The following is a 23,275-nucleotide window of genomic DNA, read 5'->3' as shown; positions in this document are numbered from 1 at the left end:
AGACCATTCCATCGATCAATCACCCTTTCGGTGAAGAAGTATTTCCTGGTGTCACTATGAAATCTTCCCCCCTAAAGTTTTAGCGGATGCCCTCTTGTCACCGTGGGACCCTTAAGAAAAAAGATTTCTTCCTCCACTTCAATGCAGCCCATGATGTATTTGAATGTTTCTATCATGTCTCTCCTTTCTCTGTGCTCATTGAGAGAATATAAGCGCAATCTGGTCAGACGTTCTTCATATGGGATATCTTTAAGTCCTGAGACCATTCTAGTGGCCATTCTCTGGATCGACTCCATTCTCTTCACATCCTTTTGATAGTGTGGCCTCCAAAACTGGACACAGTATTTGAGGTGAGGTTTCACCATGGATCTGTAGAACGGCAGTATGACTTCAGGCTTTCGGCTGATAAAGCTCCTTCTGATGCAACCCAGCATTTGTCTAGCCTTTGCTGAAGCTTTCTTCATCTGACTGGCAGCCTTCATATCTTCCCGGATGAGTACTTCCAAGACCCTTTCTGCAGTAGTTCTTGTTAAGTTTTCACCGTTCAAGGTGTATGTTCTGCATGGATTTCCACTTCCAAGATGCATTACTTTACATTTTTTGGCATTAAAGTTCAGTTGCCAAGTACCGGACCATTGTTCCAGTAAAAGTAGGTCCTGCTCCATAGTGTTGGGCCTGGTTGCACTGTCAGGTTCTGTTGCCCTGCCCACAATGTTACATAGTTTAGCGTCATCGGCAAATAATGTAATTTTGCCTCGAAGTCCCTGAGTCAGATCCCTTACAAAGATATTAAATAGCATTGGGCCCAAGACTGAGCCCTGTGGCACTCCACTGGTCACTTTCGACATTTTTGAGGGAATACCATTTACCATTACCCTTTGAAGTCTTCCGCTAAGCCAGTCTTCTTTTACCCATGCTGTCAGTGTTTTTCCTAGTCCTAACGAGTGTGGGACACTGTCAAAAGTCTTTCTGAAGTCTAAATAAACGATGTCCAGGGACTCCCCCCATCCAGTTTTTTTGTTACCCAGTCAAAGAAGTTTATCAGATTGGATTGACAAGACTTTCCCTTCGTAAAGCTATGCTGGTGGGGATCCCTTAATCTTTCATCATCCAGAATCGTGTCCGGCAACAGCAGGAAGCTATTAAACTCTTTGAATGGAGCAAGACTCAGGCAACTGGTTTCTGAACCAACAAGGGATCAGGCAATACTGGACCTAGTACTTACCAATGGGGAAAGTATCACAGAGGTCTCGGTGGGTGAAACTTTGGCCTCCAGTGACCACAATATGATATGGTTCAATCTCAGGAAAGGTTTCACAAAATCTACCTCAATGACCAAGGTTCTCAAATTCAAAGACACAAACTTCCAAGACATGGGAGACTTCGTTCACCAGGCGCTACAAAGCCAAGCAGACACTGACAGCGTGGAAGAAATGTGGTCAACTCTGAAAGCCACCATACAGGAAGCAACAACCCGCTATGTTAAATCAGTAAGCAAACGGAATAGGAACAACAAGCCACAGTGGTTCTCTACGGAGATCTCGGACATCATCAAAGAGAAGAAAAAAGCATTCATCTCTTACAAACAATCAGGGACACAGGACTCTAGAGTAAAATATCTGGCCAAGTCAAGGGCCGTCAAAGCAGCAGTTAGGGAGGCCAAATTCCGCATGGAGGAGTCCCTAGCAAAGAACATCCAGAAAGGAGATAAATCTTTCTTTAGGTATATCAGTGACAGAAATAAGAACTCGGGAGGGATAGTACGTCTCAGAAAACCAGACGGAGACCATGTAGAAACGGACTCGGAAAAAGCCCAACTGTTAAATGAATACTTCTGCTCAGTCTTCACCCGCGAGGCGCCGGGAATCGGCCCTCAGCCACAAACAAGGGTTAAATCAGTTGACCCGTTTAGTAATTTCAAGTTTACACCCAGCAGCGTCTATTGCGAGCTGTCAAAAATCAAGGTCAACAAGGCAATGGGGCCTGACAACCTACACCCTAGGGTGCTCAGGGAGTTGGGTGATGTCCTAGCGGAACCGCTGTCCGCGCTCTTCAATCTCTCCCTTAGTACAGGTAACGTCCCGATGGACTGGAAGACAGCTAACGTCATCCCACTCCACAAGAAAGGCTCCAAGATGGAGATGGCAAATTACAGACCAGTGAGTCTCACATCGATAGTGAGCAAACTAATGGAAACCCTAATCAAACACCAATTGGATAGAATCATGGACGAGGAGAAACTACGGGATCCCCGCCAACATGGATTTACTAAGGGGAGATCCTGCCAATCCAACCTGATCAGCTTCTTTGACTGGGTGACGAGGAAGCTGGACGCTGGTGAGTCCCTGGACATTGTCTACCTAGATTTCAGCAAGGCATTTGATAGCGTACCACACCGCAGGTTGCTAAGCAAGATGAGTTCTTTAGGTTTGGGCGACACATTGACAAATTGGGTTGGGAACTGGCTTGGAGGTAGGCTTCAGAGGGTGGTGGTGAATGGCACCCCCTCCGAAATGTCGGAGGTGATAAGTGGAGTGCCACAGGGCTCCGTCCTGGGCCCGATCTTGTTCAACATCTACATAAGAGACTTGACAGAAGGGCTCCGAGGAAGAATAACATTATTCGCCAATGATGCCAAGCTAAGCAATGTAGTGAACAAGAGCACAACAGACAACAATTCGATGGTAGATGATATGATGCATGATCTACTTCTACTGGAGCGCTGGTCTAGGTCCTGGCAACTCAGTTTCAATGCCAAAAAATGCAAAGTCATGCACCTGGGAAGCCGAAATCCATGCAAGATTTACACCCTAAATGGCGAGATCTTGACAAAAACTGAAGCAGAAAGAGACTTAGGGGTGATTGTCAGGGATGACATGAAGTCTTCAAACCAAGCTGAGCAAGCTTCATCCAAAGCAAGGCAAATCATAGGTTGCATACGCAGGAGTTTCGTCAGCCGTAAACCTGAAGTCATTATGCCACTATATAGATCCATGGTGAGACCGCACCTGGAGTACTGTGTGCAATTTTGGAAGCCACATTACCGCAAGGATGTACTGAGACTGGAATCGGTCCAGAGAATGGCCACCAGGATGGTCTCGGGACTCAAGGAGCTCCCATACGAGGAGCGGTTAGGGAAGTTGCAGCTCTACACACTCGAGGAACGTAGAGAGAGGGGAGATATGATCGAGACTTTCAAGTACCTCACGGGTCGCATCGAAGTGGAAGAGAATGTATTCTTTTTCAAGGGTCCCGAGGCAACAAGGGGACATCAGTGGAAAATCAGGGGTGGGAAACTGCACGGTGACACTAGGAAGTTCTTCTTCACCGAAAGGGTGGTTGATCGCTGGAATAGTCTTCCACTTCAGGTTATTGAGGCCAGAAGCGTGCCAGATTTTAAGGCCAAATGGGACAAACATGTGGGATCTATCTGCAAAGATAGATAGGGAGGGTCATTGGAGTGGGCAGACTTGATGGGCCGTGGCCCTTATCTGCCGTCTATTTCTATGTTTCTATGTTTCAATCTGTTTTTAATCAACATTTCCATGAGTTCACTATTGATATGAGGCTCACTGGTCTATAATTTTCGGCCTCTGACCTGCATCCCTTTTTGTGGAGTGGGATAACGTTGGCAGTTTTCCAGACCAGGGGCACTCTTCCCTTGTTCTGCCAGGACATCTTTCAATTCTTGAAGTACTCTAGGGTGTAGATTATCTGGGCCCATAGCTTTGTTTACTTTTAGTTTTGATAGCTCGTGGTAGACGTCGCACGCAGTAAATTCCATGTCCTGAAATGGGTCCTCCGAGTTCCCCTTTGTTTGTAGCTGGGGACCTTATCCTGGCGCTTCGCAGGTGAAGACTGAGCAGAAGTAGTTATTGAGTAGTTCTGCTTTGTCTGTGTCTGAGTCTGTAAAGTTGCCATCAGGTTTCTTTAGGCGCCCAATACCGCTTGTGTTCTTCTTCCTGTCGCTAACGTATTTGAAAAATGATTTCTCCCCTTTCTTTACCTGCCTAGCTATAGTTTTCTTCCTTCCATCCGGAGTTTAGCCTCTCTGACTTGCTTTTTAACTTCTCTAGATTTGGCCAGATAAGTTTCTTTAACTGCCGATCGTTGTGATTGTTTGTAGGTATCGAAAGCTTTCTTCTTGTGCTTTACTAGTTCTGAGATCTCCGCGGAGAACCACTGAGGTCTATTTTTCCTGCGTCGTTTGCTCACGGTTTTTATGTACATGTTGGTTGCTTCTTGTAGGGTAGATTTCAGAGCCGACCATAGAACCTCTACACTGTCCATTGTGCTTTGGTTTTGCAGCACTTTGTAGACATAGTCCCCCATGCCCTGAAAGTTAGTTCCTTTAAAATTTAGGACCTTAGTCGATGTATTTGACCTAGTGGTACCTTCCTTGAGGTGGAACCACACCATGTTGTGGTCGCTGGAGGCCAAGGTGTCACCCACCGATACCTCTGCGACACTGTCTCAGTTGGTGAGCAACAGGTCCAGGATTGCCTGATCCCTGGTGGGTTCTAAAACCATCTGCTTGCAAGCTTCTCACATGGAGGCTAGTAGCCTCTTGCTGCCACTGTTTGTAGCCGCTGGTTTGTTCCAGTCCACATCGGGCATATTGAAGTCTCCCATCAGCACTGTATCTCCACGCAGTGTGATTGTCTCGATGTCTTCCATTAGTTCATCGTCTGCATCCTCCTTTTGTTTTGGTGGTCTGTATACAACACCAAGATACAGGCATTTGTTATTGCCCCTAGCAAGGTTCACCCAGAGGGATTCTCCCATATACTTGATGTCTGTGATTTTAGTAACCTTGATGTCATCTCTTATGTACAGAGCTACCCCTCCTTCTGATTTGCCTTCTCTATCGCGACGGAGTAAGTTATATCCTGGTATAACCATATCCCATCCGTGGGATTCCGAGAACCACGTTTCTGATATCGCCACTACATCAAGGTCGGTGTTTCTTATTTCCGTTTCCAGTTCCAGTATTTTGTTGCCTAAGCTGCCTGGAGGGCCTCTGATGTAGAAGTACATGGAGAGAATGAGGGAAAGGGGGGTCCAAAGAGATGTGCATATGCTGGACTGAAGGGGGGGGGAAGAAGAAATAATGGGTCTAAAAACAGAGGAAAGGGAGTGAGATGGTGAACAATGGGATTTAGGGAGGGAAGGAACAGAAAGGGAGAGAAGTTGAACACAAGGGATGGTGGGGAATAGAGATACTAGATAGGAGGGTAGCTGGGGAAAGAAAGGGACATATGGTGGACTCTGGGGTGGTGGGGAAGGAGGGAGAGATGCAGGATGAAAGGATAGTTGAAAAAAGGAGAGATGGTGGATCTGGGGATGGTGGGGTCCATCACTGCAGCAGCAGGGATGGAGACAGAAAAAAGGAAAAATGCCAGACTTCTGGGGGATGGAAAGGAAATGGAAGGGGAGGATAGAGATGGAAGATGGATGGTTAGCATGGAGAAAGAAGAAAACTACAAATGACCAGGAGACCCTGGCAAGCGAGTTATCAGAAGACGTTTGTCCCAGAGCCTGGGACCAACATGATTTGAAAAATGACCAGACAACAAAAGGTAGAAAAAATAAATTGATCCGCATGCATTTCTTGAAAGAATTTCTCTGCCTCTTTTACCTGAGTCGGAACACAATAAGCTGACGTCTCCCATGTCAGCTATATAAATTATTGGCACTATCAACAGCATGCAACAAATAAAGCACCGGGACCAGATGACATCACTGTCGAGTTCTACCAAACCTTCAAGTCAACGCTGGCACCGTTCCTACAAAAGTTTTTTGACCATATGGCATCACAAAAAAAAGGCTTTTGTGATGTTTATGCAAGCAACTATCATTGTGATACCTAAACAAGGTAAAGACCCCAAACATGTCGGCAACTACTGGCCTCTCTCGATGATAAACGTAGATGCTAAGATCTACGCTAAATTATTGGCCTCCAGATTGCAGGAAGTTTTACCATCATTAATTTCTGAGGATCAAACTGGATTTATGTATGGGTGACATTCCTCCAATAATATGCGTACTCTATCTAATATTATATCTGCATGTTAATCACTGCCTCATAAATTAGCCTTTTTGGCACTGGATACTGAAAAGGCTTTCAATAGAGTGGAATGGCCCTTCTTGTTTGCAACTCTCACAAAATTTGGCTTCCCCATGCAATTTATTCAAATGATAAAAGTTCTATACTACGCCCCTACTACTTAAATCTGTATCAATGGTCAACTTTCCGGTACTTTTACATCAACTAGAGGAACTTGACAGGGATCTCTACTTTCGCCACTACTGTTCAGTCTAGAGCTGGAGTCCATGCTGACTGCTATTCATGCAGACAACTCCATTAAAAGATTTGTTCATGACACCATGGAGGTCAAGTTATCCGCATATGCGGATGATGTCATCCTTTATGTAACTCCGGAATCAATTCCATCAGTTTTGAAAGTAATAGACAGTTATGCGTCGGTTTCTGGATACAGACTAAACACAACTAAGTCTGAGCTAATGCCGCTGAATTGTATTGAAGACAAGCCTGAAATGGACGCCTATGGTTTTATTTGAAATCTGCCAAAAATTAAATATCTTGGCATATATGTGGGTCCCATGTTAGAGGATTTGGAGCAGTATAACACAGATTATATTCTAAATATTATTAATGACTCTACTGAGAAATGGTTCCCTCTTAAGTTAACTTGGTGACGCTGTCTGGACACCATCAAGATTATACTATTACCCAAAATAAATTATATTCTGAGAATGGTGCCATTTTTGTTCAAATGACGTATGATATTGAAAACTGCCTTAGTGCATTTTTATCCCCCCAATATATATGGCTATACTCTAGTGTCCTTAATATCAGTCCAAATGTTGAAGTATCACGTTAGAAATATGGACCTAGATATTATACCTTCTTCTAGGTTAGTGAATAAATAAATGAGGAAGCCTCAGCCCCACCACTCCATCGCTTTAGCTTTTCTAACTGCGGGAAGAATTACGTGGTGCCATTCATTATTGGCTGTTCCGCATTCATATGTTCTTCTATATGTATAACATATAAATTTTTAATAGTTTTTGTATAAATAATCTTAAATATTTGTGTTGACTCATTTAAAATTTATATGCACTTATCTTTGCATCCGCCAAAACCTGGGAGTCAGACCCAACATGTTTCGCGTTGATACGCTTTATCAAGGGTCTCCCGAGGTTGCTGCTGCCATCCGACTCTTTCCATTTTTAAGAGAGTCGGATGGCAGCAGCAACCTCGGGAGACCCTTGATAAAGCGTATCAACGCGAAACATGTCGGGTCTGACTCCCAGGTTTTGGCGGATGCAAAGATAAGTGCATATAAATTTTAAATGAGTCAACACAAAATATTTAAGACTAGTCTTTAAGCCCGTTACATTAACGGGTGCTAGAATAGATGTGTCTGTCTGTCTGTGTTTCTTTATCTCTCTCTCCTTGGCCGCTATCTGTATCCTTCTGTCTCCCCCTCCCCCCCGAGCATAGCTGTCTGCCCCCATTACCCACCTCCCCCCAAATGTCTCTCCATGGACCTCTTCTGTCTTCCCCCCAGAGCAAAGCTGTCTGTCCCCAGCATACCTCCCCCCAAAGCAGCCCCCTTTCCCTATCTCTCCATGGCCCCTTCTGTCTTCCCCCAGCACACCCCTCCCCCCAAAGCAGCCCCCTTTCCCTCTCCCTGTCTCTCCATGGCCCCTTCTGTCTTCCCCCCAGAGCAAAGCTGTTTGCCCTAAGCACACCCCTCCCCCCAAAGCAGTCCCCTTTCCCTCTCCCGCTGACTCTCTCTCTGGCCCCCTTTCTCTGTCTGTCTTTCTGTCCCTCTCCCTGCCCCTGTGTCTTTCTTTCTTTCTGTCTCCCTCCCTCCGCTGTCTCTGTTTGTCATTTTTCCCCATTTCCCTGTGCAGCAGCATTTCCATCCCACTTCCATATGCAGCAGCAACAGCATTTCCCTCCTATCCCCCCCTTTCCTGTGCAGAAGCAGTAGCAGCATTTTCCCCCACCCCCCTTTCCCTTCTCTTATCTTCTCTTCCCTTCTCCATTCGGCCCCTCCCCCTTCTTTTACTGCCGTTGTCCTGCTGTTGTCCTGCTCGACCTGGCCTGCTCCTGACCCTCCCACCGCCAACAAACCTCGGGGCTCCAGCCGCGTAGGCAGCACTTTAAACACGCTGCTTCGCGGCCTTCTACTGCCGATTTCCTCTGCCGCGTCTGTCTCCGATGATGTTATCAGAGACACGGCAGAGGAAATCGGCAGAGAAGGGCGCGAAGCAGCGTGTTTATAGTGCTGCCTACGCCGCTGGAGCCGGGAGTTTTGTGGAGGGTCAACGGCTGGAGCGGGGCTGCTGTCCACCATTGCTGCCACTGGTGCTGCCTAGTCCGCTGGAGCCGGTAGGTATATAGAGAGCACTGTTGCGGCATACGCCTCCAGCCCCTGCAAGCGCCGTGAGGTGTCAATTAGAATGTTGCCACCTCACGGCGCAGTGAGAGGCAGCGGCGAGTGAAGGCGGGCGGTGATGCGCTGAGGACAGGGAGAGAGAACAGTCGCGCGCCTTCAGCCCCCGCATGCACCGTGAGGTTAGAATGTTGCCACAGAAGCACACCTCAGGGCGCCAGGACTCACAAATTTTCGAGAGCGCATGCGCGCTCTAGCGTTTTATTATTATTGATTATTTATACAAAAACTATTAAAAATTTATATACGTTATACATATAGAAGAACATATGAATGCGGAACAGCCAATGATGAATGGCACCACATAATTCTTCCCGCAGTTAGAAAAGCTACAGCGGTGGAGTGGTGGGGCTGAGGCTTCCTCATTTATTTATTCACTAACCTAGAAGAAAGTATAATATCTAGGTCCACATTTCTAACTTGTTAGTGCATTTTTATGGCACAATAAACAACCTCGTATAGCGTTGCATGAATTAAAACAAGTCAAAGCTATGAGAGGGGTAAATTTCCCCGACTTTTTGCATTATCAGCATGCTTTCATCAAGAGGCATGGCTTGATGTGGTTGGATGCTGATTCCACTACTAATTCCCTAATCAGGTTACAATTAGATAAAAGTCTATATGAGGGCACTCGCCTCGCCTACATGCTCTCCACTCCTCTACATTCCAAAGATAAAAAGGGACCAATTTTCTTATGTAGTACTCAAGGCTTACAATAACTTGATGGAAATTAAATGGCATGAATCTTGTCTAATTATGTTGTGGCATAATGATCATATTAAATACAGTGGCAGAAAGAACTGTGGTATTTGGACTCTTAAAGATTTAATAAGGGACTCTCGATGGATGTCCTTCTCTGAATTGCAAACTTATTACAAACTGCCTCTACATCAACAGTATCGTTGGATACAACTAAGACACTGCCTGAAAGCTCTTTTTCCGGATATAGGGCACTTAAAACATATCCCTGACTTGCCTTCACAGACATCATTAATCAATAAGAATCACAAAGGAGTTGCCTCAAGATGGAATGTCGTTATGAGAAAATCTTCAACTTCCAAATTAACAAGTATGTTGAGTGCTTGGTAAAGCGATTTGGGAGTTTCAATTGAGGAAGAGATTTGGAAAGAAGTCTGGTAAAACATGTGTAGATCTGCTCGTTCTGCCTATGTTCTCCAATCTCTATTCTTCCTTCTACATAGAACACACTGGACCCCAATTAAGGTTGCAAAATTCTCGAATGGACTTTCTTCTATGTGTTGGTCTTGTAACTCACAGGAAAGCACACTAACGCATATGATCTTTGACTGTACACATTTATCAGTTTATTGGTCTAAAGCAGGGGTGTCAAACTCAAATCACATAAGGGGCCAAAATCTAAAACGCAGGCTAAGTCGTGGGCCGGATTTTTTATTAAGATACTTGCCCCCTCCTTTGCTGACTCATAGTGTGGGCCCCAGCACCGGTGGCAATTTTGATGCTCACCAGCAAAGGAGGGAGTTAGTCTTAGTAGAAGTATACAGATGCAACCTCTCCAACCCCACACTGGTTACAAAATAAATAAAAAAGACTTTTCCTCTCTTTTAGGTCCTAGCTTGCTGTCTAACACCAGCTCTGGCAGGATACATATTTCAAATCTGACATATTGTAATCACAAAATAGAAAATAAAATTATTTTTTCTACTATTTGTTGTCTGGTCGTTTTGCTTTTGGTCCCAGTTTCTCTTTCTGATTTTGTCTATCTTCTAATTCTCTTTCCAGTGTCTGCTGTCCATTTTTTTCTCCTCTTCTCTCTTGCTCCAGTCCCTATCTCCAACATATTGATTTTTCCCTTTCAACTTTTCTCCTTTTTTCTTTTCTGCCTCTGTCCATTCAAATCTTGCCCTCTTTCTCATCCTTCTCCTTTTTAAATTTTCAGCTACCTATCAATTTTCCATCTTCTCTTATTCTGTAGCTCTTCCATTTCCCATCTCACTCCTTTCCCAGCCTTCTATTTCCTTCTATCTCTCCTCCTCTCTACTCTTGGTCTAACATTTTGCGCCATCTCTTTTCTGTTGTTCTTCTTTCCTCCCCCCTTGATGCTGAACAATGAGATGGAAGGGGGGGGGAAAAAAAGAGATGCTGCATCTCTCTCTCCCTTCCACCCCCAGGCCTAACATTTCTCCAACCCCTTCCATCTCCAGATTCAACTCTTCCTTTCTCTTCCCAACTGCCCCCCATCCCATCTCTCCCCCTGTCTGCCTACCTCCCTCCCCCCAGGTTCACCATTTCTCCCTTTCTCTTCTCAACGGTTCTCCCTCTTTCTCCACACTATTGCAGGTCCAATCTCTCTCCCTTCATCTCGCTCTCTTCACAGCCCGTCGTGCCTTTCCCTCTGGCACCAATCCGATGTCACTGCCAGGCCGGGGAATCTGCCGGCTTCAGCGGATAAGGAGTGCTGTGCATGGCTCCTCCTTCTGCTTTTTGCCTGCCGCGGTCTGTCTTCAATGATGCACAACTTCCTGTTTCTGCCCGGGAGAACGCAGGGCAGGAGGGGGAGCCACGAACAGCATTGCCGAGGCCGGCAGACTTTCCAGTGTGGCATCGTCATTGGACCAGCTCGGAGGGGAGGACACGCTGGGCTCAAAGGGGAAGATCGGGAACGTTGCCGCGGGCCACATAAAAAGGCCAGGCGGGCCGGATTCAGCCCGCGGGCCTTGTGTTTGACACATGTGGTCTAAAGTATGAGAAACCATCTCTACAATCTTAAACATACAGGAGCCTCTAAATCTGCGTGTAATTATATTGGATCATCATGGTCTACTACATACACTGCCTGATCATAATACAAGATTGCTTAACATATTGTTGTTCATGGCCCTTAACATTTTACACTGTTGGAAAGACTTATCTAAAGTGAATTACGTCACCTAGTGGAATATACTTTGCCTTACAGTAAAGTATGAAAGCGTCATTGCCAAAAAGCATAAGTCTATAAGCTCCTACCTCAAAATATGGAGTCCGGTCAACTCTTATTGTAATACAGAATGATGTCATTTAGTTACTGTGCTAGACTATAGCTACCAATGTTAGAATATATATATTATATTATGGCTCATCTTTCACATTTCTATGGGGTATGGCTCTGGTATCTCTTTATGCTTTGAATAATGTGCACAATGTTGGCTGCAGATTGTGCTGACACTCTCCTGTTAGATAGGCATAGATCAGTCAGCTATATCGTATTGTTCGTCAACATTTTGAGATTCCTTACTTTACACAGCTTATTTATATCTTGCCTTGTTAACATTTCCTGTTGTTTCTGTACATTAAAATCAATAAAATCTTTGAACTGAAAAAGATAAAATAAATTTATTTTCTGTTTTGTGATTACAATATGTCAGATTTGAAATGTGAATCCTGCCAGAGCTGGTGTTAGACCGTGAACGTGACCTAGGATTTAACAGAGAGAGAGGAAGTCTTTTTTGTTGTTTATTTTGTTTAAACCCAGCGCCAGTGTGGGTAGGAGAGGGCAAACGTGAGCTAGGATTTAACAGAGAGAGGAAAAGTCTTTTTTGTTTATTTTGTTTACAGTGTGAGTAGGAGAGGGCTAAGGGCGTGTGGTGGGTGAAGAGGCTATAAAATAAACCTACCAGGATGTTTTATAAAAAACACCCAATTGGGCAAGAAAATTGAATCGAAAAATCAATTCAATAGGCTGAATCGAATCGAAAATTTTTTCTTGAATCAGGCAGCATTAGTATTTACTAATTCTTACTGTCTTTTTTTTTTTTTTTTTAAAAACCGCCCAATGTTCAGCACTATTTAGCTGACCAGGAACAGATCCTGGCCAGCTAAATAGCGCTAAGTTGGCTAACTGTTGACATTCAGCGGGAGATAACTGGTTGTCTCCTACTGAATATTTTGGTTAGCGACAAGCTGGTCAGAACCAATATTCATTGGCTGACTAGCTAGGTCTAGTGGCCAGATAGACCTGCCTAAATAGCAGGTCTATCTTTGGCTGCTATGACTTAACTGGTCAGCTGATGAATATTGGTTTGGCCAACTATGTCCTACTGCAACTGAACTTAATAAATACAGAAATTCAGAAAAGCTAGTAGCTAGATACAGCTCCGACACTGAATTTCCAGGTTCACCGCCAATTGCGAGAAGTAGCCAGGCTGCCTCCTGCAGTCTGAATATTGGCTCCAAAGTCTGTTGATGCATTGCTGTGTAACCAATATTTCCTACCCCATTCTGTTGTATCTTCCAGTTGTATTGGGTTTTTATATATAATTTTTCTATTATATGTATGTCTGAAATAATTTTGGACTGTAAGCTATTTTGATAAATTTTTGTGGTAAGGTGGTATATTCAATTTTATAAAATAAATAAATGGACAAAATGCAAACTGCATCATCTCACCTGCACTTCTGAATCAGCATCTACATGCTGTACCTGGAACCAGGTGTCTCTGTTATGGTACTTTTGCAGGTCTTCTTTCTGTATGGCAACTTTTCCTGCAAATAAAATGATTAAAAGTAAAGATGAAAATGTAATGGTGGTAAACCCAAGTTCATACCATTCATTTCAATTCAAACCAATTAGATGGTAAGCAACAAAATCTACTAATTTAAATGAAAAATATCTCTATCCTCTTCTGTTTCTTTTTCTGTCATTGCCTTTAGACCCTAAAGTGAGTTTTACTATATCATCCATCAATATACAATTTCTTCTAATCCATTCTGGAAGGCAATTCTATAAAAGGGTATCTATATTCAAGCTCCTAGAAGGCACCAACTGGGAGTCTACTCTATAAAGTCTACTCTTTATGTAGAGTCGCTGCCTAATGGTTAGTGCAGTAGCTTAAGAACTAGAGGAACTAAGTTCGATTTCCTCTGCACCTCCTTCTGACTAAGGGCAAGTTACTTAAATCTCCACTGCTCCAGGTACAAAATAAATATCTGTATTTAATATGTAAATTATTTTGATTGATTATATTAAATCTCATTCCCTTTCCTTTTTCCTATAGAACACTGTTTTCAGAATTGGTCCTAGAGTACCTTCCCTGCCGGTCAGGTTTTCAAGATATCCTCAATGAATATGCATGAGATTAATTTTCATACACTACCTCTATTGCATGCAAATCTCTTTCATGTATATTCATTGTGGACTTCCTGAAAACAAATTGAACAATAGCAAATCACCTGGATGGTATACAGTGCTGATAGAATTGAAAAATGAACTTGCAGAGCTATTGTTAGTAATTTGGAATTTTTCTTTAAAATCTAGCATAAATCTAGCATAGTACCGGAAGACAGAAGGGTGGCCAACAAGACAATTAATTTTTAAAAGGGTTCCAGAGGTAATCTTGGAAATTATAAATCGGTGAGTCTGATGTCAGTGCATTTCAAAAAAGGCAAACATTAAACACTTCAAGCACTTTAACACAAACTTGTTCACCAAAGAGCCTTCAGTTGGTCATATGCCTGCACTGGCTGACATGTCCCTGCCTCAAATTTTCATGCCAGACAGATATAAAATAAAATAGATAATAAAATACAGGTGTGCACATCCCAACAACTTTCCAACATTGACACCAACTGATGAACAAGCATTATGTCGTTTATGGAAAGAGTGTGCACGACTGAGGAAAGAGTCATCCTATTTACAAAGGGCCTCTTTTACAAAGCCACTACCACAGCTTTGTAAAAGGGGCTGAAAGAGTTTGGCGGAATCCCCCCTGTAGATCGCAGCAGGAGGGATGCCTAATCCTTTCTGCTGGAACAACCCCCTCCCCCTTTCCGGTGATCGCAGCTGGAGGGATGCCCAGTCCCTCCTGCTGGAACCCCCCCCCCCTGTAGATCGCGGCAGGAGGGATGCCTAATCCTTTCTGCTGGAACTCCTCCCCCTTCTGGTGATCGCAGCTGGAGGGATGCCCAGTCCCTCTTGCTGGAAACCCCCCCCCCCTCCGAACGATCGCTGACAGGAGGGATGCCCAATCCTTCCTGCTGGAACCCCCTTGTAGATCGCCAGCAGGAGGCATGCCCAAAATGCGGGTATATGCTCTTTACACACTACCACAGTGATCACTGACCCCCTCCTCCTTCACACCACCATAAAAATCAGAATAAAAACGTACATACCTGTCTCCAGAACATCAGCACCTGCTATAGAAAGCCTAGTAGAGCTGCACAGAGGTCTCTTAAGTAGCCTGGGGGGTGGGCTAATGAATCATAAAGAGGAGGACCCAGGCCCATAAGCGACTCTAACCACTACATTCATGGTGGAAAATGTGAGCCCACCAAAACCCTACTGTACTGCATATATAGTAGGTGCTACCTGCAGCCATAAGGGCTATTGGGGTTATAGACAAGTAGGTATAGTGGGTTTTGGGGGGCTCAAAATTACTTATATGGGAGTTCTGGTGAGATGTTTATTTGGCACCCTTTTTGTGAAGTTCACATCAGTATCCTGTAAGGTGCCCCACTGCTCTGTTGCCATGTCTGGGTGGCCATTCCATTACATTGCTGACTCCTTCCATGTCCAAAAGGTCTTGTTCTGAGCATTTGGGACTTGGATGAATATTTGGCAAGAATGTGGTATAAAGATAAGACAGTGGTGGTCTGGACGATGAAAAGCCTGGACATACAGGTGGACGATTTTTGAAAAAAAGTATACTTTAGACATATTTTTTGAGAATGGACATTTGTGCCCTGCCGACTTTGGGTGACTAGCGCCCTACGTCCAAATTGGACTTAGACGTATGTTTTTATTATGCTCCTCTATGTGCATAAGCGTGCACCCTACCTGGACTCTGTTCATATGAATGCTCCCCTGCAAAGTACGTACTTACAGAATAGCATGTGGTCGGATTATTGTAATTTATAGGCATATGCATTCACATATGTAGGTAAATAACTAGAAAACCAGGATTTATTTGCATACTTACCTCTTGTGGGCTACTTTTACTAAGCTGTGCTGAAAAGTGCATCCTTAGTGCATCCTTATGAGGGTCTTTCCCGTGCAATAAGGCCATCTTTTTGTGTAGTCAGAAAATGGCCGATTTTCCATTTTCTGAATTAATGGCCATGCGCTAATGTTGCAAATAGTGCATGGTCATCAACAAAATTAGCATGTGAACCCTTATTGACACCTATTTTGTAAGGATAAGAGCTCATATACTAATTTTGCACTTATCTATTAGTACTTGGCAATGCAGATGTACTAAATAATTAGCGCAGAAACACCCACTCTCAGCCCCCCAGAAATGTCTCATCTGGAAGAAAATAAAATTGATTTAGTGCATGGTTTGTGAGTCTGCAGTAAGCCCTTTTAAGCTGTAGTAAGCAAGTAGCAGTGCTTACTGCAGCTTAGTAAAAGGACCCCTACATGGCCTAAAACTGCTGCTGCTGTTTTTTTCCATACAGTAAAGTAAGTCATCTTCACCCCTCTCCCCTTTGACTTGTCTGGCTCACTAAGATATTGAACTTCAATATCAAAAATTCATCTTCAAGTGATATATGGGGTTTTAAGAATGCACAATCTTAGTCTATACTGAAAAGCAATTTTACAGCAGACTGAGAACACTGCAAGTGCCTACTACATAAAAGTGCCAAAAAGCTTGTGGACATGAAAGTTAGCTACATCATCTTTCCTAAATAATCTAATTCAGTTTGGAAAGCTTATTTAGATGCAAATGGTGATGAGCATTTAATTGTCAATAAAAGTGGGACACACAGGAACAAAGAAGATGATTGATGATAATGAAATGATGATGAACGTGCATTAATGCCAACCACTGTTTCAGGGGTGTGCAGACAAAATATTTTAATTTTATTTTCTTGGGTTCCTGAAAGGAATTATTTTGCAATGACAGGTATTGTTTGTTGTTAACTCTCAGGGACAATACTGTTACTAATGTGCACTCTCTTCAGAGGAGTGCACTCCTGGAACCAGCAAAAGAAGAACCCTCAACAATGGTAGCAGACCAAAGGCTGATTCAAGAAAAGCTGGTTGTTTTATTATTAACTGTTTTTTTCATACCTGTTGTTACAGATAAATGAAGTCTCTTTTTATATTATTGGCTGTATAAATGTTGGACCATAAAGGCACACCAAAAAATTAATACCATGAGAACATAAGCATGGGCTAGACCAAAGATTCATCAGGCCCAACATCTTGTTCCCAACAGTGGCCAATCCAGGTCACAAGTTCCTGGCAAGATCCCAAAAGAATTAAACAGATTTTATGCTGCTTATCGTAGAAATAAACAATGGATTTTCCCAAGTCCATCTTAATAATGGTTTATGGACTTCTCTTTTAGGAAATAACCCAAACCTTTTTTAAACACTGCTAAGCTGTTTTTACACCATTTTCTGCCAATGAATTCAAAAGTTTAATTACACATGCATATAGTAAATAAATATTTTCTTCAATTTGTTTTAAATTTTCTAGTTAGTAGCTTCATTTGCATGCCCCCTAGTCATTATAGTTTTGAAAAGAGTAAACAAGTGACTCACGTCTATTTGTTCCACTACACTCAGGCCCAGATTCTCTATATGGCAACAATATCAGCGACCGCCAATCACGTGACAACACCGTACAGAGAATCATGCCTCCAGGAAAGATAGGCACCAGAAATGCAGGCCATGGTTTACCTGGCCTACATTTCTTGCACCTATCTTTGTTGTGAATCACACCTAAGTAGGCGCTTTATGGCACCTAACACCACTCCTGGCGTTAGCTGTGCCCATAGTGGCATTAAGCACCTATGTAGGAACAATTCCAGCCCCTTTCATTTAGGTGCCTGTAGGTGCTTTAGTGTCTTTTGTCACTTTAAACGGCGTTTCTCAATTAACTTAGGTGCCAGTAGGGCGCCATTTATAGAATTTCCCCTCAATATTTTATAGATCTCTTTCATCTCTCTCCTGAGCTGTCTCTTCTCCAAGCTGGAGCACCCTAGCCTTCTTTAGCATTTCTTCATAGGGAAACTATCCCATCCCCTGTATCAGTTTTGTCGCCCTATTCTTTAACTTTTCAAATTCTACCATATCTTTTTTTTGAGACAAGAATTACACATAATATTTGAGGTGTGGACAGACCATGGAACGATTCAAAAGTATTATACATTTTCAATTTGTTTTCCAGTCCTCGCTTGATAATTCCTAACATTCTATTTGCTTTCTCAGCCACTGCTGTATACTAAGTAGAGGGTTTTAATTCATCATCAATGAAGTTATCTAGGTCTTTTTACTGGACAGTGACTCTTAGGGCTCCTTTTACAAAGCCGCACTAGGGCCTAAACGCGTGGAATAGCGCGTGCTAAATTGCCACACATGCTAGCCGTTACCGCCTCCTTTGGAGCAGGCGGTAGATTTCCAGCTAGCGCACGCTATAGCGCATGCTAATCCGGTGCATGCGTTAAAACCGCTAGCGCGGCTTTGTAAAAGGAGCCCTTAGTGTAGAACTTTGTATCATGTAAATATAGTCTGGGTTCTTCTTTCCTATATGTATTACTTCGCACTTGCTCATTACATTACATTAAGTGATTTCTATTCCGCCAATACCTTGCGGTTCAAGGCGGACTACATAAAGGTTTTCAAGAGGTTACAAGAATTGTGACATAGCATAAGAGATGTCATAAGAGTTACATAAGAAATTACCAAAGAGTTGTTGAGATCTTAAGGTGATAAATGAGGGTAATTAGATTCATATTAGAATTTGTTGGGTAATTAGAAGCATATTAGAGTATATTAAGGATACAGAGTGGGTAGTTGGGGGTTGGGTAGGAACTGGTCGTGTTAAATAGGTTTTATGTATTTTTTTGAAGAGTAGGGTTTTAGTTTCTTTCTTGAAGGTTTTGTAGTCTGTGGTCAATGACAACAGAATGGTGATTTGTCTGTCCAGTTTAGCTGGACAGACAGAGAAGGGCTATACTCACCTACCATCTGCTGTTGTAAAACTGAGACATACCAGCTGGCTCACCTTATTAGGTGACATCGCTCAATTATTCTCAGTCACCTTACCTGCTGGTAAGAGAGCATATACCCGCATTTTGGGAATGACCTGGAGATAATGATAAAGAATAATGTTTATCCCCTCAACCAAACACATTTTCTCTTCCTTAAGCCATCTCCTCCAACACATTCTTTATCTCTGTCCCTAAGCTCCTCTCTCCAGCAAACTCACTTCTAACTCTATCCTAACTAGTCCCAATCTCCATCCATATCCATCTCTTCTAGTCTTCCTTCACTATCCTGTGTCAACTTCCCAATCCCTTCAAACTACCGTATTTTCACGTAGATAACGCGCACACGTGTAAAACGTGCACACGGGTATAGCGCGCGGAAAGCACAAATTTATGTACAGAAATTTTTATATACCGCGCACACCCATATACCGCGCATGCTGCCCGACTCTCCTTTCGCCCGCCCCGACTCTCCTCTGGCCACCCCGACTCTCCTTTCGCCCGCCCCGACTCTCCTCTCCCCCTTGAAGTCCTGTCCCCACCCTGAAAGCCTGTTGCCCCCCGACGTCCGATTAACCCCCCCCCCCCGCAGGACCGTTCGCACCCCCACCCCGAAGGACCGCTCGCACGCACTCCCACCCGAACCCGCACCCCCACCCTGAAGGACAGCTCGCACCCCCACAGCCTCCCGACCCCCCATCATGTAGAAGCTCCTACCGGTGTCCTGCTGCTTCCTCTTGGCGGTCCCGACTCCCCAAAACGATCGGGGCAAGAGGGAGCTCAAGCCCTCTTGCCCCAGCCAACCGCGGCACCCCCGACACGATCAGGGCAAGAGGGAGCTCAAGCCCTCTTGCCCCCCCGACTCCCAACTCCCCGACAATATCGGGCCAGGAGGGAGCCCAAGTCCTCCTGGCCCTGGCGACCCCCCCCCCCCCCCCGCTAGTTGTTCGGGCCAGGAGGGAGCCCAAACCCTCCTGGCCACGGCGACCCCCTACCCCCCACCCCGCACTACATTATGGGGGGGCAAGAGGGCTTGAGCTCCCTCTTGCCCCGATCGTGTCGGGGGTGCCGCGGCAAGAGGGCTTGAACTCCCTCTTGCCCCGATCATGTCGGGTGTCGGGACCGCCAAGAGGAAGCAGCAGGACACCGGTAGGAGCTTCTACATGATGGGGGGGGTCGGGAGGCTGTGGGGGTACGAGCGGTCCTTCAGGGTGGGGGTGCGGGTGGGAGTGCGTGCGAGCGGTCCTTCAGGGTGGGGGTGCGGGTGAGCGGTCCTTCGGGGGGGGGTGAATCGGACGTCGGGGGGGACTAAGTAAAAAAAATTTTGTACAACGCGCTCACGCGTATAATGCGCAAGGGTCTGCGCGGTACGTAAAAACCACGTATAATGTGCGCGTTATATGCGAGAAAATACGGTAGTTCATCCCACAGTTGTTTTTAAATTCTCCTACATTTGCTGCACAAGCTTTTTGGCAATTACATCTCTAAACAGACCTGGACCACAAGTCTGTGAAGTGCTCTTTTGATATTGTAATCTGTCTGGTGTACACTATATATATCTAATTATGGTATACTGTTCTGCTTTCTAACCTAGACCTCTTTATTCCTAAAAAAAAAAAAAAAACCCAAAAATGCTTTCCCTTCCTTTTCTGGCTAACCTTGGTACAAGAGTCTTTCTTGAGCTGCTAATTTTTCTAACCTTTTCTAACCTGGGTTCTAGATAAGCTCTGTAAGGTTTTATTTTACATTGCCAAAGCTTGGATAGGTAGCAGATTAATTTTTGCAGCTGGTTTACTGGGCAGGAACTTTGAATATATACATCTGCTAGCTTCCTTCCCAAACATCTTGACTGTAGGCAGGCTCTATTACAGTGTATAGAAAGGTGTTTTAATAAAAAATTTACATTGAAGATAGGTTTCATTGCTAACACAGCTCACAGATCTCTGGTTGCCTAGGCCCTCCCACCCTCTCCTCAGCCCAGCCATCCCTGTGCTTACACTACTTATACCTAATTCTCATTTGCTTGGTTCCCTGCTGAATTAAGGACAAATTGTTCCACCCACCCCTGGATTATCACTGATAAGTATTTTTCTTGTCTATAGATCAGTTACTTCCTATACCATCCAATCAAGATGACCTTTATTTAGTGCAATCACTGTGGCACTTTAGTTTCAAGGTGCACCATCTGGAGATTTAGGGCTTGCCCCATCTGTCGTCAGCTTTCTAGTATTAAGGAGGAGCTCAGAAATCTTAAGCAGGAATTGAATGCAATCAAAGCAACTTCCATCACTCCACAAAATCATACCAATTTGCCACCACTACCTCAAAGAGTAATGTAATCAAGGAATAAATGGATCACAGTAGGGTCAGGCAGACTGCGACACGTGACACAGAAACATACACCCTCACAATTGCACCTACAGAATTCCTTTGCTCCATGAGAGCATTGCAATGCTCAAGAAAGAACTGAAATCAAACTGGAACCAGTGAAGGTAACTTATGAAGAAAAGCACTCACAAAGGAAGAGTAAGAAACCTCAAGCCAATAAATTATTGCTTTAAGGGGATTCTATCATCAGAGGCATTAACATTGAAACACAAGACAAGAAGCCTAAAAGAGTGAAGTGTCGGGGACGGTGATGAATTTTGTCAGGTACCTGGAGGACAAAGGGATTGAGGGGTACAGATAGGAGTAGAGGTAGGTTATAGGGACAGGATTAGAGGATTAGAAGTAAGTTACAAAATTAGTCTGGGACCACTGTTCAGGCAATAGGCCTGATGGGCCGCCGCGGGAGCGGACCGCTGGGCAGGATGGACCTCTGGTCTGTCTCAGCGGAGGCACCTTCTTATGTTCTTATGTCTCCCAGGATCCTCGGCTACTAGGAGTACCCAACTAATACTGTCTATAATTAAGGAAGAAACTAAAAAGTCTAAAGCTGATGTTATCCATCTGGGAACAAATAGCATAGCCAACATCTCCACACTTGCAGCTCAGAAAGTCTTTCGGGAGCTTGGTCAGGGCTTGAAACCTTTTGTAAAGACTGTAGCTTTTTCTGATGTACTGCCAGCATATGGAAAGGGAGAGCAAAGAGTTAAAAACACAGAGTACTTCAATAGGTGGTTCAAAGCCTGGTGTCATCAAGAAGGCTTTAGGTACATAGGAGGATGGGGAAATACATGGAAGGACAAGAAGCTATATTGTACTGATGGGCTACATATTAATACAACAGGAAAAAAAATCCTTGCGGATAAATTTAGATAATATGGGGCTCATAATCGAAAGGGAAAAACGTCCAAAAAACGGCCTACGTCGGCACTTGGACAAACATTTCCCAAATACGTCCAAGTGCCGATACTAAAAACGGGTTTTGGACGTATTTCTAAATGACCTAGGCCTACATAGTGCCGCTGAACGACCAAAGCTAAACGGGGCATTTCAGGAGGAGTGTCAAGGGCGGGAGTTGGGTGGGATATGGGCCGGCTTAGACTTAGTCGTACAGCATGTATAACCGAAAGTTATACAGCTCACGATCGACGGAACTTGGACGTTGTGACTTAGACCATGGTCTAAGTCACAAAAACCCACTAAAGTCACTAGATAAGCACTGAAAACACATAAAATAGACCCACACACACTACCCCAGTTATTCCCAAGCCCCCCATGCCCTCATAAAAATATTAATCACACCTTTAAAATTCAGCCTCCAGACCATCATCACCTGGCCGCCTGGCATAGGAAAGCCTAGTCATCCAGTACAGAGGCGGCTTAAGCCGTCTTAGGGGTGGGTTAGGGACTCATGCAGAGGAGGACTCATGCCCATAAGCCCCTGTAATCACTGCATTGATATTTAAACATGTGCACTCCCTTATACACCCCCAAAACCCTTTTGTACTGGCATATAAGTGGCTCCTGCAGCCATAAGGGCTATTGGGATGGTAGATAAGTGGGTCTAGGGGATTCTGGAGGTGGTTTGGAGGGGCTCACCATGACCTTATAAGGGAGCTGTAGTGAGGAAAAGACATGGTACCCTTTTTGTGAAGTTCTCAGCAGTGCCCTGTAAGGCACACCACTGTTTAGGTGGCATGTCTGGGTGTTCAGTCCATCACTTTGCATACCCCTCCCACGTCCAACATGGCTTGTTCTAGGCCAGGGGTGTCCAATGTCGGGCCTCGAGGGCCGCAATCCAGTCGGGTTTTCAGGATTTCCCCAATGAATATGCATGAGATCTATTTGCATGCACTGCTTTCAATGCATATTCATTGGGGAAATCCTGAAAACCCGACTGGATTGCGGCCCTCGAGGACCAACATTAGACACCCCTGTTCTAGGCGTTTTGGACTTGGACGAAAAGTTAGACCAGTGGTTCCCAACCCTGTCCTGGAGGACCACCAGGCCAATCGGGTTTTCAGGATAGCCCTAATTAATATGCATGGAGCAGATTTGCATGCTTCTCACTTCAATTATATGCAAATCTCTCTCATGCATATTCATTAGGGCTAGCCTGAAAACCCGATTGGCCTGGTGATCCTCCAGGACAGGGTTGGGAACCACTGAGTTAGACAAAAATGTGGTATAAAGATGGACGATTTAGCGACTTGATCAGCTCTGCAGGACGTATAATTAGACGATCTTTGAAAGTAAAACAATTTTGAACATATTTTTTGAAAATGTGTCCTAAGCTATTTTTTTACTTTGGATGACTTGCGAGTTGGACGTAAACGGACTTAGACGTCCCTTTTGATTATGCCCCTCCACATTTCTAAGCATTTAAACTAGAAGGTGGGGGTGGCATATATATGAAGGACAATTATAGAGACCACCCCCAGCAAAAGACAAG

At 44.3% G+C, this 23,275-nt stretch overlaps 1 protein-coding gene across 1 annotated transcript in view; it reads right to left on the bottom strand.

Moving 5' to 3' along the window:
• The window catches only part of RASA3 (RAS p21 protein activator 3), a 501,637-nt gene that overhangs the window by 196,429 nt on the left and 281,933 nt on the right, over positions 1-23,275 (bottom strand). Inside the window, exon 4 of the mRNA XM_033949099.1 lies at positions 12,894-12,988. Coding sequence (XP_033804990.1) covers positions 12,894-12,988 — 95 coding nt within the window. The remainder of the gene's footprint in view (positions 1-12,893; positions 12,989-23,275) is intronic.

Source organism: Geotrypetes seraphini, chromosome 6 (genome assembly GCF_902459505.1).
Source record: "Geotrypetes seraphini chromosome 6, aGeoSer1.1, whole genome shotgun sequence".
NCBI lineage: Eukaryota > Metazoa > Chordata > Amphibia > Gymnophiona > Dermophiidae > Geotrypetes > Geotrypetes seraphini.
The sequence above is the reverse complement of the archived record's forward strand: the minus strand, read 5'-3'. Positions and strand labels throughout refer to the sequence as shown.